The sequence below is a fragment of the Suncus etruscus genome, chromosome 6, assembly GCF_024139225.1.
Source record: "Suncus etruscus isolate mSunEtr1 chromosome 6, mSunEtr1.pri.cur, whole genome shotgun sequence".
Lineage (NCBI taxonomy): Eukaryota > Metazoa > Chordata > Mammalia > Eulipotyphla > Soricidae > Suncus > Suncus etruscus.
Window position 1 is genome coordinate 25,100,316 of NC_064853.1, and position 18,237 is coordinate 25,118,552.

General features: G+C 52.2%; 1 protein-coding gene across 6 annotated transcripts in view; it reads left to right on the top strand.

Annotated features, from left to right (window-relative positions):
* Positions 1-18,237, top strand: part of LRP8 (LDL receptor related protein 8) — a 65,531-nt gene that overhangs the window by 28,405 nt on the left and 18,889 nt on the right. For 2 of the 6 annotated variants that reach the window (XM_049774656.1, XM_049774658.1), the window contains exons 3-7: positions 6,821-6,943; positions 13,631-13,759; positions 16,197-16,595; positions 17,244-17,366; positions 17,962-18,093. In XM_049774656.1, coding sequence (XP_049630613.1) covers positions 6,821-6,943; positions 13,631-13,759; positions 16,197-16,595; positions 17,244-17,366; positions 17,962-18,093 — 906 coding nt within the window. The remainder of the gene's footprint in view (positions 1-6,820; positions 6,944-13,630; positions 13,760-16,196; positions 16,596-17,243; positions 17,367-17,961; positions 18,094-18,237) is intronic. The other 4 variants (XM_049774657.1, XM_049774659.1, XM_049774660.1 and 1 more) reach the window with 3 other exon arrangements.

Sequence of the window (18,237 nt, forward strand, 5' to 3'; positions counted from 1 at the left end):
ACCAGGCTTTTCTCTTTGTGTCATGGTGCTAGTGCCTGGGAAAGCCACCAGCCACCAGCTGGCTGGCAGTCCCTCCCCTGGGCAAAGTCCACTCAGGACCACCAGGTGGTTTGTTCCAACTCACGAAGACCAAGGCCACCTCAGTTTCCCCAAGACTCTTGTCTTCACAGCGCTACTTGATTTCGGGGACATAGCTCTGGGACCCTAGGCAGCAGTGTTGCAGCCCTGTCCTGTCCTTCCTATCTCTCTGGGGTCCTTGTGCTCTGCCTGGGGGCGAGGGGGCCAAAGGCTTCCGTGAGATGCCACTGAGCTTGGCAGCTGCCATGTGCATCTGAACCCACTTACCTCTTGCCCCCTCTCTCTGTTTCTATGTCCATGGGGGTTAACCGCACCCAAAGCACCTTGAAGAGTCACTGGGAGAGTGCAGAAGTCGAAGCTAAAGTCCAAGATGAACCCAGGTCAAATGGGTTCCCCAAACCTGCCCTTCAGGTTAGGGGCAGGATTTCCACTGACCTGCCCTCCTATCTGGTGCTGGGCAGGATGTGGCCAGGGCAAAGCCAAGCTCAGCTCAGGGCTGAGCCAAGAGAAAAGGCCCGGGTGAGTGTCTGGCCCAGGCTGAAATCTCAGACACCCCAGACACCTGCCTGGGGATGGGTGTGCCCCCCACCTTCTTGTTCTGGGGCCCTGGTGCCATCCATGAGCTTCCAGAGCCTGCCCAGACCAATTCGCTTTTGCTAAGTGGATTATCCACAGTCCTCTCCCCTCTTCTGAGGCTGCTCTTCCATGGCTGCTACTGCTGCTGAACATCAGTTTGGGGCACCCTGACAGGGAAGAGGGGTGTCTGAATGGGGCCTACTGAGCTGGAGAGACAGCTCTGTGAACTGGAGCACAAGCTTTGCATGCAGGAGCCACAGTTCTATCCCTGTCTCCATGGAATCACTTTGTACCCCTGGATCTGATGTCTTGGTTCCCAACTGGGAGTGTAACAAGTTGAGGGGGTCTCTGAGTGCCTAGTCTCCAGGAGGTAGGTAGAACCTGCTGGAACCAAGGAGGCCAGAGCGATGTCTCTTCTCTCCTGGAAGCTGAGCAAGTAATGAGCTGGGACTGGATGCGGGATCTGGGAGCCCCGGGGAATATGGATCCCCCTGTCCCAAAGAGACTGCAGCTGCCATTTCTGTCCTGGGGTGATCTCTCTTCCTAGAGACCTCAAAGCTGGTTCTGACCCCAGCCTGGCTGTGTCGCCTTTGGTCAGCCTTTTCCCTCTCGGACCTCATACTTCCATTTGTGGCTGGATTCTGACCTTTCTGCTTTCCGAGATCACGTATCCTCATGTGCTTTTCTTAGCTGAGTCTGGGCAGGCTGGCCTTATGGTTCATGACGCCACTGACTTAGGTGGAGACAGGGACTCAGGAGCACCCATGTCTGCCTCCAGATCTCTGCCAGGAGCTCAGTCCAGGGGGCCTGGCCCCATGGGGCAGCCTAGGGGACTGCAGAAGAATTTAGAACAGAGGACCCCAAACTTAGGTGCCTACCCAGTCCTTCCTCTTCAGAAATCACTAAATGCCCCCTTGGAAAGCTGTTTTTAAGCAAATAAACCAAGGGCCCCCCAGTTGCCCTTGAAGCCACAACTGCTCCCCTCCCCGATCATTCCAGCATCCATTAATATATATATCCAAGGTTGAGACCAGAAGGAGTTTCTGCACCCTGAAGGTGGGGACCAGGAAACTCAGATCACTTTTGGTTAGGCACCCCAACCCCTGCAGACCTGAGTTGGGCTGAGATGACACTTAGTACTCCACTTTCTTCTCTTCCAACTCAGTACATGCTTCAATCCTGTAGCCACTACTCCAGAAAGGGTGTCTATTTGCTTAATGCCAGGCCTGGCTGTGCTCTTCTCACACTGCCCTTCCTTTTGCCATAGATAAGGCAGATAAACCTTAGGGGCTCTGAGGTTCAGAAGCATCCCCACAGTTGGAAAGGAATAGAGTTATGATTCACCTACTCCACTGGGAAAGTCCCCTGCTCCTGGGTATAAGGACAAGATTGATTGGGGTATCTCCCACTCTAAACTGACCAGGCATCATGAATTATTCTTACATTATTTATTATTATTAATATTATTACTTGTGTAGTACCAGCATCAAACTCAGAGCCTGACAAATTTAAGGCATTTGCCCTATCACTGAGCCATAGTCCCAACTCCCCTTTTTTTCCATTGTTTTCAAGTGAACTCCATTTATTCTTTGATTTTTTTTAATTTACTTTTTAAAGAGCATATATTACATAGTTGGCATACTTGGTTGTAATATATTTGTTTCCAAATAAGAGGGAACAAAATTATTTTAAAAAGAATAGAAAGAAAAGCTGGAAGAGAAGAGAAAAAAAAGAAGTATAATGACAAGCAAGTTTGTAGAAATTATTGTATGTCCAATGAGGTCATTAAGTTATTGGCAGAAGGTTTAGTAAGCTCTTGTTGCTAGCTGACCATTTTGTTACTTCATTAGTTTCTACCATTAAGTCACTTTAGCTACACATTGGCATCTAAATTGGTGTACTCTTTATGGAGTGACTGTATTAAATAAAAATGAAGTTATTGTGTAGCCACAAATGCTGCTGCATGACCAGGAATTCAGAGCACTATTACTGATACTGTGGCTTTTGTGGGATGTGTTTTTGGCTGCAATGTCTTCTGGAATTACAAGGAGTGAGGTGTGTGTGTGGAGGGGTGCACTGACTCAAACAAAGTCCTGGTCATATCAGCCCAAATACCAAAATACCTGAAGTTTTGTCAGATTGTTGTCTCTGCGGAGAGTTGTAGAGGCATGTTGAAGCAAGGCTATAGGCAAAGCAGTGATTGTGGGTGATGGATGGATGCAGCAGTATGGCTTCAGCAGCTTTCCTCCCAACGCAGCCAGCTTTCAGCTACATAGCTGGTATACCCCTGATTTTTCATGGCTTGGTTTATATCTCATTTTTTGGCGGGGGTCACATCCAGCAGTGCTCAGGGGTTATTCCTGTCTCCAGGCTCAGAAATTGCTCCTGACAGGTTCGGGGGACCATATGGGATGCCAGGATTCAAACCAATGACCTTCTGCATGAAAGGCAAGCACCTTACCTCCATGCTATCTCTCTGGCCCCAGTTTATATCTCTTTTAAGAACAAAAGTGAGTATATGGAGCTGGCTGGTTTAAGACATGATGACTGCATTTGTAGGCTTGACTACAGCTTGATTTTTTTTTAATTGAAGGACATCTGACAATAGCACTAGTTTCAGGAATGTCACATCCTCAGTCAATATTTGGGGAAGAGCAAGGAAGTGGCCTAAAGGGCTCCCTGAATGCTTAGCCCCACCTATCTGTTCTTATGTTTGTTTTAGTTTGAGGGCCACATCTTGCAGTGCTCAGGGCTTACTCCTTCCTCTGTGCTCTAAGATCACTCCTGGCGGGGCTCAGGGGACCATAAATAGAGATGGGAATTGAACCAGATTGAAGTGTGCAAAGTAAGTGTCTTAACTGCACTATCTCTGGCTTCTTCTGTTCTATTTTCTATTGCTTAGGCTTACTCCTGGCTCTGCTCTCTAAAATCACTCCTGGCAGGGCTCAGGGGACCATAAATGGAGATGGGAATTAAACCAGATTGGAGTGTGCAGAGCAAGTGCCTTAACCCTGCACTATCTCTGGCCCTTTCTGTTCTCTTTGCTATGAAGTAGGTTGGGTTGTGTCTCTGATTCCACATCTATGTCATATCAAGTGGCATTTGTCCTTACCTGACTATTTTACTTAGCACAGTAGATTCATCCATGGTTATAATATAATATAATATAATATAAATATATATAATCCATGATTATATTCTTTTTGAGGACTAAATACCATTCCACTGTGCTTTGAATCATGCCCATGGCTCAGACTGGACCACGACAGAACAGAGTACAGATATATTCCAGATAGTGTTTCCACCTTTTCAGATTAAAATGCCTAGTGAACCTGATTATTCATATTGGGATTTTATTGCTTCTTGGGCTGAATCAACATAGGTTTTTTTCCCCAAAGGGGTGCCCTGGTTCACATTTGCACCAGTGTGCACAGTGCCCTCCTTTTCTTCACATCCCCACAGCACTTCTTTTAGAAAACAACTGAGAGATAGAGTTGATTTGTTTGCTGAGTGGAGTTTGCTGTTGGCACTTTTCATGTCCCCTGTGTCTTCTCTGAGGAAAAAGTCCATTTCGATTCTCTGAAGCATTTTACATTTTATTTTTTTCTTGGTGCTGAGGATCAAATTCAGGGCCTTAAACCTGTGAGGCATGGACTTTGCTCTCCCTCCTACACACACACACACAGACACACACACACACACACAGACACACACACACCATTTTTGTTTGTTTGGGGGTCACTCGCAGCATTGCTCCAGAACATTTCTGGCTCTGTGCTCAGGATTCACTTCTGGCAAGGCTTGAGGGACCCCAAGGGGTACTGGGGGATCAGATTGGTAAGGCAGATACTGTATACTGTCTCTCTGGCCCCTCCCATATTTTAATCAAATTGTTTGTTCTTTTGCTACGGAGTGGAATGAGGCTTTTATAAATTTTCTGATGAAATTTTATAAAATTTCATCATTAGCCCCTTTTCAGATACTGGATTTACAAGCATTTGCTCTCATGTCACCTTTTCATTTTAATGATGGTTCCCTTCGCTGTGCAGAAGCTTTTTACTTTGTCATTCCCGACCTTTCATTGCTCGTGTGCCTTTGATGTCAGATCAAAAAAGATCATTGCCACGACCTGTCTGTATGTGGTAGCTTACTGCCCCCTCCCATATTTTCGCCTAAGAGGTTCCTTTTCTGGGGGTCAAACCTGGCAGTCCTCAGGGGTGGTGCCCCTGATACCAGACTGGAGATTCGTCGCACAAATGTTCTCTGCCCCTTGGTGCCCTTTCCTTGGCCCCTTAGGAATTGTATGGTTTCAGATCTGCCATGCTTATTTTTAATTTTGTGTGATTTTTTTTCTGTATGGTGTAAGGCAGTGTCCATTTTCATTCTTCTGCATGAGCTGTCCAGTTTGCTTTGTGCCATTGGCTGAAGAGCCCGTTCTTTTCCCTTTTACATAGTCCTGATTCCTCTATTGTTAATTAACCATACATGTTCATGCATAGGCTTATTTCCCATCTCTTTATTCTGTTCTATTGATCTCTGTGTCTGATTTCATGCCAACATCAATGAAGTTTTTGTTGCTTTGTCATGTAGTTTGAAATGAGGGTATGTTTGATATATTGAGTTTTGTTCTTTTTCATGAGTGCTTTGACTGCTTGAGGGGTTTTTGGGGTCCCAAACAAGATTTGGGATGGTCCTGTGTCTGTGAAAAATGACATTGGAGCTTGTTAGGGATTACATTAAGTGTCTAGATTGCAGTGGGTTTGAGGGGCATTGTGACTATAGTAATTCTTCTGATACATAAGCAGATTTCCATTTATTTGGTCCCCCTACATACAGATTTCTCACCATCTTGGTTTAACTTATTCTTAGATATTCTTAGATATATTGGGTTTTTAATGAAAATGTTAATGGGATTGTTTTATTAACTTCTTTTTCTGATAGTTGGTAATTAGTATATAAAAGTGCAACCTTTTTTTTAATTGATCCTGCTATTATACCAGTATTCAACTTGTAGTATAATAAAAGTCTTTCTGCTTCCTTCCTAATTCGGATGTTGTTTGTTTATTTATTTTTTTTTGCCTAATTGCTCTGGATGGATTTCCAATAACATATAGAATAAAAGTGGCAGATGGGCTGAAGCAATAGCACAGTGGGTAAGGTGCTTGCCTTGCACAAGGCCGATGTGGGTTCAATCCCAGCATTCCATAGGTCCCCCAAGCACACCAGGAATAATTCCTGAGTGCAGACAAAAGAAGTAACCCCTGAGCATCACCATGTGTGGTCCCAAAACTAAAACCAAATATACAAACAATATAAAATGGCAGAAGTGGGCATCTTTGTCTTGTTCCCGATCTTCATGGAAAAGGTTCCCACTCACCAGACTGAGTGTGGTACTCACGGGGATTTGTCATACATGGCCTGGCCTTTCTTCTCTTGAGGCACATTTCTTCCACATGCTCTATTGAGGGTTTTTTTTTTTTTCATTATAAATGGGTGTTGGTTATTTTTTCAACAGATCTTTTTGCATCTATTGAGCTGATCATATGGTTTTTATCCTTCATTTTGTGACCCTGGTGTCTTATATTGATGTGCAGATATTGAACTGTCTTTGCATCCCTGGAGTAAATCCCATTTGATCATGGTGTATGATCCTTTGAATATATGTCATACCTTATAATCTTGCCACTAAGGTAATCAGTTACTTGTAGGGTTCGTTATCACCAGCACCCTGGTGTTTGCATAAGGGACCTTGGCTTCATTCTGATTGAGGATAAACAGGACAGGCATGTGAAAGAACTGAGAACTGGCTGAAGGGTTAAAAGCAAATGATGCAGATGGTCAGGGAAGACTTCCTGGGGGCACTGATAGTGGGTGCTGGACTTTGGGGCAAGATAGGAGGGTACTAGGGATCAAATACCCCCTTGGTGGAGGGATCCTATCACCACCAATTGGACTTGTGCTCTGGGAGATCAGGGTCAGGTGTCACTTGTTCCCACTGGTGGTAGGAAACACCTGTGAAATCAGTCCTGTCCCCTACTTGGTTGGTGAGACACTGGGGTCTGGCTTTCAGCCTGAGCACATTCTGGGCACCTCTCATCACTTGGCTGGGTGCTCTGAAAAAAAGCCCCCTGTGCCCACCTGCTCATGCCCTTCTCCTTGCCTGCAGCCAAGAAGACCTGCACAGACACAGACTTCACCTGTGACAACGGCCACTGCATCCCCGAGAGGTGGAAATGTGATGGCGAGGAAGAGTGTGCAGATGGCTCAGACGAGTCTGCAGCCACTTGCAGTAAGTGTCACCCACAGAGGGTCTTGCTGGGGGTTTGGGGGTTTGAGGCGGGGGAGATTGGGAGGCCCTGCTGTGTCCCTGTCTGGTTCCAGGGACCCAGGGCCTGGTTCTCTGTAAGCCTCCTCGCTGGTGGCTCTGCTTCACTGCCCTGCCACCAACAGCTGCCCTTGGACCAGAAACGGCCAATGCCTCGGGCTGATGGAAATGAAAGTGGGGCTGACATAGCAGCTCTGCAGCGCTTTAGACTCAGCAGTCTGTGTGCACCGGTTCACCTGCACTCCCAAAGCTGCCCGAAGCAGGGCACATTCTGATTGTCACAGAGGTTTGGAGGGGTGCGGAGACTAGGCAGGGGGTGCCCACAGAGGGCGGTGGGGCTGTTGTGTAGCTAGTTTCTCCTTTTAGTAGGGGTCATTGGTGCAGAGCAGGACCGTGCAGCCCCACATCCCCTCATCCCGGAGAGCTGGGCTTCCTGTCTCCTAGCAACAGAGCTTCCTGGATCCATGGGAGGAGGGGGGAGCAGGGCAGAGCCTAAGCAGGGTCCTCCAATTCCACAACAGCTACGGGGAATTCCGGGTTCCCCCCACAACCCTTCCTCACCTCGAGAGGGACCCAGGTGCCTGCAAACCCTGGAGGTGTGGATGGGAGAGTCCTAGCGGCCTAGATGGCTGCAGTGCTTTGTCCTGAGCTCCAGCTGGCAGAAGAACAAAGCCAGCCTCGCCCTTGACTCCTCCCTGCAGCTGGGCGGGGGTGTGTGTGTGTGTGTGTGTGTGTGTGTGTGTGTGTGTGTGTGTGTGTGTGTGTGTGTGTGTGTGTGTGTGTGTGTGTGTGTGTGTGTGTGTGTGTGTGTGAAATTTGAGGCCAGGACAGTTCGTGTGTGTGTGTGTGTGTGTGTGTGTGTGTGTGTGTGTGTGTGTGTGTGTGAAATTTGAGGCCAGGACAGTTCGGCCCTTTGCACAGCCGATGCCTGAACACCATGCATGAGGGTAGGGAGCTCTTGTGGTTACTAGTGGGGTCTGTTCTCAGCTCTGCACCCCCTCATCCCTGTTCCCCATGTCTCTGCACTGGTGTCTCTTATGTGGTTCTCAGGGATGCCATACCTTTGCCCCTCTCCCCAGACAGGGTGCTCCTGTCACCCTCCTAGAGTCGCTGTGGGCTCTGTTCTCTGACCTTGAGGAGCAAGTGGACACTCATCATGATTCTGGGACCACAGAGCCCCCACCCCAGGGAGCTGTGTGCAGGGCCAGCCCTCCCAGGGACCCGCCAGGCTCCTCCTTTCCTGCTCCTCTCCCTCCTGGTTCTTAACATTCCTGAATTCCCAAGACCAGATCCTTGGATTCCTGGGTGCTAAGGATGCTGTGCTGCTTCCTCTCCCTGGACAGTGCCCACTTGCCGTGCAAGGACAGTGAGAAGGGCTTCCTGGAGCAAAAGGAGGAGGAAGAAGTTTAAGAAGAAGAGTAAGGAGAGAAGGGGAAGGAGGAGGGAGTCAGCCAGGCAGGCTTGGGGGCAGTAGGTCCTGGTGACCAACTTGCTCACAACCTTACACTGAAGGGGACCCGCTGCCACTAATTCGTGTTGCCATAGCAACTGCCACAACCTCCCAGGTCCCCTGCCAGCTCCCCAGTAGTGCCCATTTTCTCAGGAGCAGAGGGGTGGGCCTGGCGTCCTGAGAACTTGGGTTCGAATTCTTGAACTTTGAGAACTTGGGACAACTTGGTGCCCAGTCTCCCCAGCTTTGTTTCACACCTCACAGCAGATTCACACCTCAGATAGTGGGGTTCATGCCATATGCCAGTGGCAACAGAGTCCTTCAACCTGTGTGCAGAGGAGCCTTACGTGGGGCAGAACAGACTGGGCATGGGAGAACCCCCATACCCCCACTTCCTGTGTGCCCCACCGCATGTTCCCAGCTCCTCTGTGCCCTCTGGCTCTGAGTTCCTCTCACAGACATTTGCCTAATGAGAGAGCAGCTCACTGCTAATCAGGGTTTACTGATTGGGGTGCTCCTGCCTTCCTTCTGGCATCCTCTGGGAGGTGGGGCAAGTTCAAGGTGAACAGTTGAATAATTTGGGTACTACTCATTGTTGAAGTTCTAGACTTCCCTCCCACCTGGAAGGGGACCCTGGCTAACAGCCCCTACTGTTACGGATGAGGATGTTGGTTCATCGTATAGGGGCTGACCCATCACAAATCCTTTGCCTGAATCCTGGCCCCTTAGGATGGAGCTGGCTAGAGCTGTTTCTGCTCTTGGGGTCCCAATCTCTGGGGACTTCCTGGGCCAGGAGCTTGCTAAGTGACACAGCTAGGACCTTGCCCCCAAGTCTCTGGTCTCTGGGAGCCATAGATCCTCTTTGGTGAGACGGCCTGACACCACAGGATGCTTATTAATCAGCCTTGAGGGCCGAACACTGCCCCCCCCATGCTATACAACATTTTTCTCTAGTTTATTTCTGAACTTAGAAATGAGATGGTGCCAGTGGAGGTGGGTTTTCAGACAGAAGTCTCAATTCATTGATGTCTCCAAGCTGCAAGCTGTTGGTTCAGGCTCTAGCCAACACTGGGAGGTGCCTGGTGGCAGATTGGGGTTCTCCCCTCCTGCCCCCAGAATCAAAGCCCCAGCAAAAGTATTTCACACCACACCCATCTTAGAAAGAGAGAAAGAGGAGAGGGGGAGAGAGAAAGAAAAAGACAGGGGAAATGAGAGAGGGATAGCATAAAAAGGAGAGGAAGAGAGGAGAGATAAAGGAAGAGAGAGAAAAGGGAAAGAGGAAGAGAAGAGAGGGAAATTAAAGAGTGAGAGATAGGAAGACAAGAGGGAGAGAGGGGAAGAGAGTAAGGGATAGGGAGAAAGAGAGGTAGGAAAAGGGAAAAGAGAGAGGAAGAAAGGAGAGAGGAAAAGACAGAGAGGGAGCATGCTGAGGTGAGGTCCAGCTCTCCAGCCTCTCCAGTTGCATTTATGGAAAAAAGCAAAGGCAATTTGTTGGCTGGCTCCTTGTGTTCTCCAGGCTGTGAACCTGAGACACACCTCTCTCTTCTTTGACCCATGCCCCCCAGCCCCTGCTTTAGGAGATCCAACCCCATTTTTGTTGTTTATTGTTCGGGTTACTCCTGGCTATGCGCTCAGAAATTGCCCCTGGCTTGGGAAACCATATGGGACACGGGGGGGGGGGGGGCGTCGGGGAGAATAGAACATAGAACCGAGGTTCATCCTTGGCTAGCGCTTACAAGGTAGATAGATGCCTTACCTCTAGCGCCACCTCTCCGGCCCCTGATCCAACCCCATTTTCAGGTCAGGAAGTCTGGGCTGCAGATGTCGAGCCCACTACAGTAAGACTTGGCTGTCTGTGCCACATTGGATGGCACCTGCCAAGCTGAGCCTCCTCCAGTTACCCCTGTGAGCTCAAGATGCTGGGAGGTCCCTGCGTCCTGCCCCTCTTATATGTCAGTGGTCATGCAGTAAATAAAGGGGCAGGTATAGAGCTGAGAGCCCAGGACTGGGAATTCCAGGGGAGTTCCAGACCATTCCCACAGGCCTGATGCTGACGCCTACTACTATTCCTGTCTGCCCAGGGCCTGGTCTGCTCTTGACTGGACTGGCTGTCAGGATTGTGAGGCCAGACTCTGGTCCCATACACAGCCGAGTCCTTGAGACGTCGTCTTTAGAGCTGTCTATTTAGGGATACCGCCAGCATCTTATTAATTATAAAGAAAGGAAGCAGACGGATTGTTTAATCATTGTCCTTGCTGAAAGGTTATGCAATTAGTTGTATAAATATTCATTAAAAGTTCTCACAGCTGCCTGCAGCACCAGGATCTGCAAAAGCAGCCCCCTACCTCCCAGTCACATAGGTGTCTGCATGCCCTGAGCTTTGGGGTCTGAGTAGGGCCAGTTCTGTGCCCTCTTGACGACTCAGGAACCTGTATAGTTTGATGGAAAGGGGAGGTTCCATTCAATGAATACTGGGCCTATCTTTCCCTTCTGGCTCTTTTGGCCTCTCTGAACCTGGGTGTCCTCATCGGAAAGATGAAGTGTCATCATGCAGGCCTGCTGTTCACTGGCCAATACACCCAGATGCAGAGGTCTTTGTAGAGCGACCCTGGAATCTGCACTTGCCAGCTTACTTGGCCTGTGGGGTGAAATGGGGCAATATCAAACCTCAGCTTGAAGCAGCAACCAGCCTAAAGGCATAGTATGAATCCAGGCTTCTTTTCCTATTTTCTGGGACTGCTCCAGGATCATTGATCTCCCTGCCCCTCCATCCCATTGCTGACACCACAGAGTGTCTCCCTTTTGTGGGAGAGAAGTTCGAAGAGATGACAAGGCTGGGTCTTGGTTCTGGTAGTAGAGCACATACTTACCAAGAATGTGTAAAACCCTGAGTTCAATTCTTAGCACCACAAGGTCTTTGAACACCATAGGGTAGGGTCGTGGTGGTCCCCAAACATCACTGTCCCTAGTTGAATCAGCTCTGCCAGGCATGAATAGGGACCAGAGAGATGGTTCAATGGACAGAGTACTTTGCATGCAGGAGGCTCAGGTCCAGTCCCCAGCATCACATGGTCCCCTGAGCACTGCACAGAACTGAGCACCCAAACAAAACCAAAAACATTCATAGTAGAAGAGATGAACTAATCACGAGTCTGCCTTACTTGCAGAAAATTGACCCAAGGATTCTCCAATGGGATTCTGGGAATCAGCTGGGTGGGGAGACACTAAAATGCAGGTCTCAAAGTTTGGATGCAGAAGCTGGAAACCACATTGTGCTTTTCCAAACACAGGCAGGCTCAGAGAACTGACCGGAGGTAAGGGGGGTGGGCAGGGAGTCACTATCAGCAATGCTCAGCCTTGGACTGCAGACCTGGCTGGTGCTTAGGGCAACAATAATAATGCCCTCTGGTGATGCTGGGGATCTGGGGGTACCAGAACTCAATACCAGGGCCTCCTACAGGCTAGAATATGCTCTACCACTTGAGCTAGCTCCTGGCCTGAAAATCCCCATTTCTAACATCCCCCATACTCAGCCCTACATAGCAATGACCCCAACTCCCAGGCCCATCATTGACTCCAGTCCTATGGGGCCTGGGGATGGGGCTCTAAGCCAGGTGCTTTCTGAGATGCCCCTGATATGAAGGGAACTTCCTGTGAACTGAGTCCTATGAACCCCCCCTTCCTAATGATGAGCCGCCTCATTCATGAAATAAGTCCCCAGGGTGACTTTGCCATCTGAGTTACATCCCTCTATGATTTTGTCAGTCCAGAGGCCTTGACCAGATGCTCCCTTGTTCCATCTCAGTTTTGGAAGTTACAGTGGAAAATTGGAGGATACGTGAAGCAGACTATGTCTGGCCCCCCATCAGGGAGCTGACCCTGGAGTCTGAGAAGCAGCTAGGAGTCATTTGGGGAGGACATAGGGTAAGGGATGCTTCCAGACCTGAGGATCAGGGTTCTCATTTTTCTTCCATATCAAGTCCCCCCTAAGCTGGAACCGTGGATCTAACCAGCCTCATATTGTGACCTGTGTCCTGCTGGACATTTATAGCAGCAATTGATCTCAGTGTGGTCTCAGCAAAGTCAGGGGAAGGAGTTTAGAAACTGTAAGTTCTACTGGAGAGCCAGTGGGATCTTACTGGATCCACCATATAGGCAGGCTCAGATCCTGAAGCTGAGCAGAGACCCTCCTGGCATCTCTCGTCCCTGAGCACATGGTTGAGAAATGGGCAGAGATGCCCAAGCCAGGTTTGCCTTAGGAGGCTGGAACATAAACGTGTCTCCCAGGCCCATCATTGACTCCAGTCCTATGGGGCCTGGGGATGGGGCTCTAAGCCAGGTGCTTTCTGAGATGCCCCTGATATGAAGGGAACTTCCTGTGAACTGAGTCCTATGAACCCCCCCTTCCTAATGATGAGCCGCCTCATTCATGAAATAAGTCCCCAGGGTGACTTTGCCATCTGAGTTACATCCCTCTATGATTTTGTCAGTCCAGAGGCCTTGACCAGATGCTCCCTTGTTCCATCTCAGTTTTGGAAGTTACAGTGGAAAATTGGAGGATACGTGAAGCAGACTATGTCTGGCCCCCCATCAGGGAGCTGACCCTGGAGTCTGAGAAGCAGCTAGGAGTCATTTGGGGAGGACATAGGGTAAGGGATGCTTCCAGACCTGAGGATCAGGGTTCTCATTTTTCTTCCATATCAAGTCCCCCCTAAGCTGGAACCGTGGATCTAACCAGCCTCATATTGTGACCTGTGTCCTGCTGGACATTTATAGCAGCAATTGATCTCAGTGTGGTCTCAGCAAAGTCAGGGGAAGGAGTTTAGAAACTGTAAGTTCTACTGGAGAGCCAGTGGGATCTTACTGGATCCACCATATAGGCAGGCTCAGATCCTGAAGCTGAGCAGAGACCCTCCTGGCATCTCTCGTCCCTGAGCACATGGTTGAGAAATGGGCAGAGATGCCCAAGCCAGGTTTGCCTTAGGAGGCTGGAACATAAACGTGTCAGGCTTGAGTTTGGTGTGGTGGGGCAGGACGGTGGTGGATCAAATACAGGTTCTGGGTGCTTGAAGGGCAGGGTGGGGTGGCTCCCCACATGAGCAGACCAAGGCCCAAGAAGTCCCTTCTTCATGCCAGGAGGTATGGGTTGGCACCAGGCCCTGTGTCCCCTTGGCTGATCATCACTTTGTGTGTGTCCACAGCCAAGGTGGTGTGCCCCGCAGAGAAGCTGAGCTGTGGCCCCAGCAGCCACAAGTGTGTGCCCGCCTCGTGGCGCTGTGATGGCGAGAAGGACTGCGAGAGTGGAGCCGACGAGGCTGGCTGTGCCACCCGTGAGTGCGGAGAGGGCCCCGGGTCAGCCCTGCTGGAAGGGCTGGGTCCTAGGGTGTGGGCTGGGGTGGGGAAAGGCAGGCGGAAAGAAACAATGACCAGGTCCCTCATTATGGCCAGGCACGCCGGAGACCTTTTCTTCTTTCATCCTCACAACCACCTCACAGCAGCCATTATCATCCCCATTTTATGGGTGTGGAAACTGAGGCTCAGACAAGCATGGGGCAGGGCTCGAGGCTGAGGGGCAGAACAGAGAGTCAAATTCAGGACTGGTCAGTGCAGCCATGCCTGCGTCTCTATGGGTATGCAGGCAGGTGCAGAGGGCATGGGGCTGGATGAAGGATCTGGGGGTGCAGATTGGGGAAGGAGGCGCAGATTCCTGGAGGCTGACGTCTGCTCGGATCTCGGCTTCGAGCACGCGTGTCCCTGGCAGGGAAGACACGGCCGGCCAGCAGCCTGGGAGGAAGCAGATGGCGAGGCTATTGCCATGCTCTGGCCAAGCTCCACTCACTGGATTAGCTCCCTCCAGGGAGCAGGGCGGCAGGTTGGGGGCCAGTGGGGGGCAGGGCCTAGTTACAGTGTGATGGACAGTGTTCACGTGCCAGGATGATGACATGAATCCCAGACCCTTCTCAGGAAGCTCAGGATTACCGGAGGAGACAGGAAGTGAGGCGATGATGTTGAGCAGAGAGAGGGACATTCATGGGGTGATTTCTTAGGTTCTGGTCCCCCCGGCCTCCCTCCATACACCCTCTACCCTCTCTATTTGCATCCAGTTCATGCTTCTGGGCTCAAAGAGAAGTGTCATCTCCTGCACTGGTTCTGGGCCATCGTGTTCTAGATTCTAAGTTCGGACTTTGGATGGATCCAGGAGGGCAGTTCCAAATCTGGAGGGACAGGCTCAGGGCTGTGCTCGTTTTGTGTGGCCTCGGAGGCCTGAAACTCCGTTCTCAGCCCTTTTCTCAGTCCCAGCTGCGAGGGGCCAACCAATGCGAGGGACTAGAGATCATTCTAGATTGACCCTGTCCACAAGGAGCTTCGCTGTCACCTCCATGAGGAAGCCATGGGTGTAGCTTCTCAGACAGGAAAAGGCCCGTTCCCTTCTCTTGCCCTCCAGAGCTGCTTTCAGCTCCCATTTGTGAGCTCTGGAGACACAGAACTGAGACAAACTGTAGGCTTCTGCTGCTTGGCAGCAGTTCGGAACAAAGCAACGCTTTCTCCCTGAGCTCTGAACATGAGTCCCTCCTTCCCCTGAGGGAGGGAGACTATTCTAGGCATTAGTGTAACCGTGAGGGACGCACCTCATGGTGCACAATGTGCTTTTCCTACTGAGGCCCAATATCCCAAAAGCCCAGAAATGAGGGGAGAAGTTGAAATAGCAACTGTCAGACTTGAAGGAGCTGTCAGCAACCCAGACGCGAGCTGCCTGCATGGAGAAATGAGCCATCCCAGCTAGTTTATGTTCAGAAACAGTGAAAAGCCCCAAAGTAAAAAAAACATGGGTTCGGGCGCCCCCAGGTGGATCGATGTAGCATTGCCTCCCTGTCCCCCAAAACTCCAGGCCTATTTATTCTTGGTTGGCTTGTCAGGGCTGAAGGAGGGAAAAAAAGAAGTCACTGCTCTGAAAAGGAGACAGTAGGACAGAGGCTCCCCCAAACCTGGGCATGTCCCCTAGTTTCTCCATCTATGAACCTGCAATCAGGTTGGTGACAGAGGCCCAAGCTCAGAGCAGACCCAGAGAACACAGGCAGGACCAGCAGCCATACCTCTCCACACCCCGAGTGGCAGGGAGCTGTGTGAGTTCTGGGAGCCTCAGAGGGACCGCTTGAGCCATCGCCTCCAACTGCAGAGTGTGGCCCGGCCGCCAGCAAAGCTATATGGATCATGAGCAAGTCCTGCTTGTGAAATGGAGAGGCTGTGGGGATGGGAGCACTGATAGAGGGAGCACCCTAGAAGTGGAGACACATGCAGACAGGCTAGATAAGAGTCAGGTTTGGGGTAAAATGAGGTGGGGGGGAAGCGCCATGCCAGGGCCTGCAGCAGCTTCAGCCGGGCATTCCAGTTGGTGCACTTGGTAAGGTGAGGAAGGCCCGGCACAGAGCAGGTTCTAATCTAGAAGGTCGGTCAGTGTCATGTGCCATGTCATCCCCAGCCCATCGCAGAGCCCCTCTGGCCAGGTCCCCCTGGTCCCCACCAGCAGGGTCGGCCAGGTCCCCCTGGTCCCCACCAGCAGGGCCGGCCAGGTCCCCCTGGTCCCCACCAGCAGGGCCGGCCAGGTCCCCCTGGTCCCCACCAGCAGGGCCGGCCAGGTCCCCCTGGTCCCCACCAGCAGGGCCAGCCAGGTCAGCCCTTTAGCTCTGCAGCAGCCACTGCTGCAGGGAGGGTGGCAGGGTCGGGTCGCCTGGCCGGCCGACCTACCGGGCTGTCTGTCCCGCGCAGTGTGCGCCCCGCATGAGTTCCAGTGCAGCAACCGCTCGTGCCTGGCCGCCGTGTTCGTGTGCGACGGCGACGACGACTGCGGCGACGGCAGCGACGAGCGGGGCTGCACCGAGCCGGCCTGTGGGCCCCGAGAGTTCCGCTGCGGCGGCGACAACGGCGCCTGCATCCCCGAGCGCTGGGTCTGCGACCGCCAGCTGGACTGCGACGACCGCTCGGACGAAGCTGCCGAGCTGTGTGGCGGCGGCGGTGGCAGCCCCAAGGCCACGGCCACGGCCACGGCCAGGCCCGCCGCCTGTGCCGAGGCCCAGTTCGCCTGCCGCAGCGGCGAGTGCGTGCACTTGGGCTGGCGCTGCGACGGCGACCACGACTGCAAGGACAAGTCGGACGAGGCCGACTGCCGTAAGCGCCCACCCCGGCCCGGCCAGGCCTGGCCCGTCGCTGGGGGGCTGCAGCTGGGCTGTGCAGGAAAGCGAGTGGCTTGCTGGAGGAGAGCGCAATGCACACCCTCCAGTTTCATTCCTCTCTTAATTCCACCCTTTTCCTAGCAGCCCCCCACTAAGTTTATTCCCGAGACTGGGGGGGTTCCCTCCGCCTTCCCCCTCCTGGCTCACTCAGATTCCTCTGAGGGTCCTGGCTGGAGGCAGGGGTCTCCCCCAGTTACCTACGGGGATCAGTACCTGCCTGGCAATAGTGGTTCTGTCCTCCCGGCCCCCAGTCACCAGACCTTATCACAAGCCATTCCCCCCCCCCCCGAGTTCCTAGAGGCAGCCCACCGCTCCCCACCCCAACCTGACCCACCTCATAGCTCAGAGAGGAAGAATAGGGGATGCCCCAGGAAGGCCTCGGTGGGCGGAGGGGTTGAGCCCCGTTCTGAGCTTCAGTCTCCCATCCATACTCGGGAGGTGCCTGGCCGCTTGTCTTTTGAGGCCCAACTCAGCCGCTGGCTCTACTCCTAGCAGGATGGATGGATGTGTGTGGGGAGGGCGTGTTGGGACGGGTGCCGATCCCATGTCCACCTGACTCTCCCCTGTTGGCCTCTTCCTGCAGCACTGGGGACCTGCCGTGGGGACGAGTTCCGCTGCGCCGATGGCACGTGTGTCCCCGCTGTCAGGCGCTGCAACCAGGAGCGGGACTGTCCAGATGGGAGTGACGAAGCCGGCTGCCTGCAGGGTGCGTGTAGGCAGATGTCTCGCTGGGGGCCGACGTGGAGCTGGGAGCCGGCATCCTCTGGCTTCTGAGACGCATCAGCCCCTGGAGAATCATTTGTCCCTGCAGCCCGCCCAGCAGCTGGCATCCACAGGATCAGCAGGAAGCCCAACCCCACCCCAGCCATGTTTCAGCTTCCAGTAGTTTCCCTCACTAGGTCATATCCTGCATCTGGGACCCATACAAGAGCAGGACACAAACCCACGGCTCACCCCAGGAATGGAGGACTGAAGGGCGGGACAGCAATTCGGCCTCCCCACTCCAGGCTGCACTGTCCCTGGGTCTCTATAGAGTGGCCACTTTGGACACTGGCCAGGTCCTGCCCCATGAGTCGAGATATGGCTCATCTCTAGGCCTGTGATTGCCCTGTCTGCACCGTCTCTATAGAGTGGCCATTTTGGACACTGGCCAGGTCCTGCCCCATGAGTCGAGATATGGCTCATCCCTAGGCCTGTGATTGCCCTGTCTGCACCGTGCACCAGAAGCAGGGGCTGGGGTGCTGCTCTCCTCCTGAGGGAAAGCCCTGCCCTCCCTTGCAGCGCTGTGTCCTCTTATCCAGCCCCTGCAGAGTCTACCTGCCAGGGCCCCCGCAGATTTCAGTGTAAGAGTGGCGAGTGCGTGGACAGCGGGAAAGTGTGTGACACGCAGCGGGACTGCCGGGATTGGTCGGATGAGCCCCTGAAAGAGTGTGGTACAGTACTGTCTACTTCCTGCTGACTTCTTTCCAACTCATCCCATGTCCTAAGACCCCTTCTATACCCCCACCCTGCTCCTCATCCCCTGACTCTGGCCTCTCCTTTTTGTTCACAAGCCCAGAATCTGGGCTTCCTCTCAC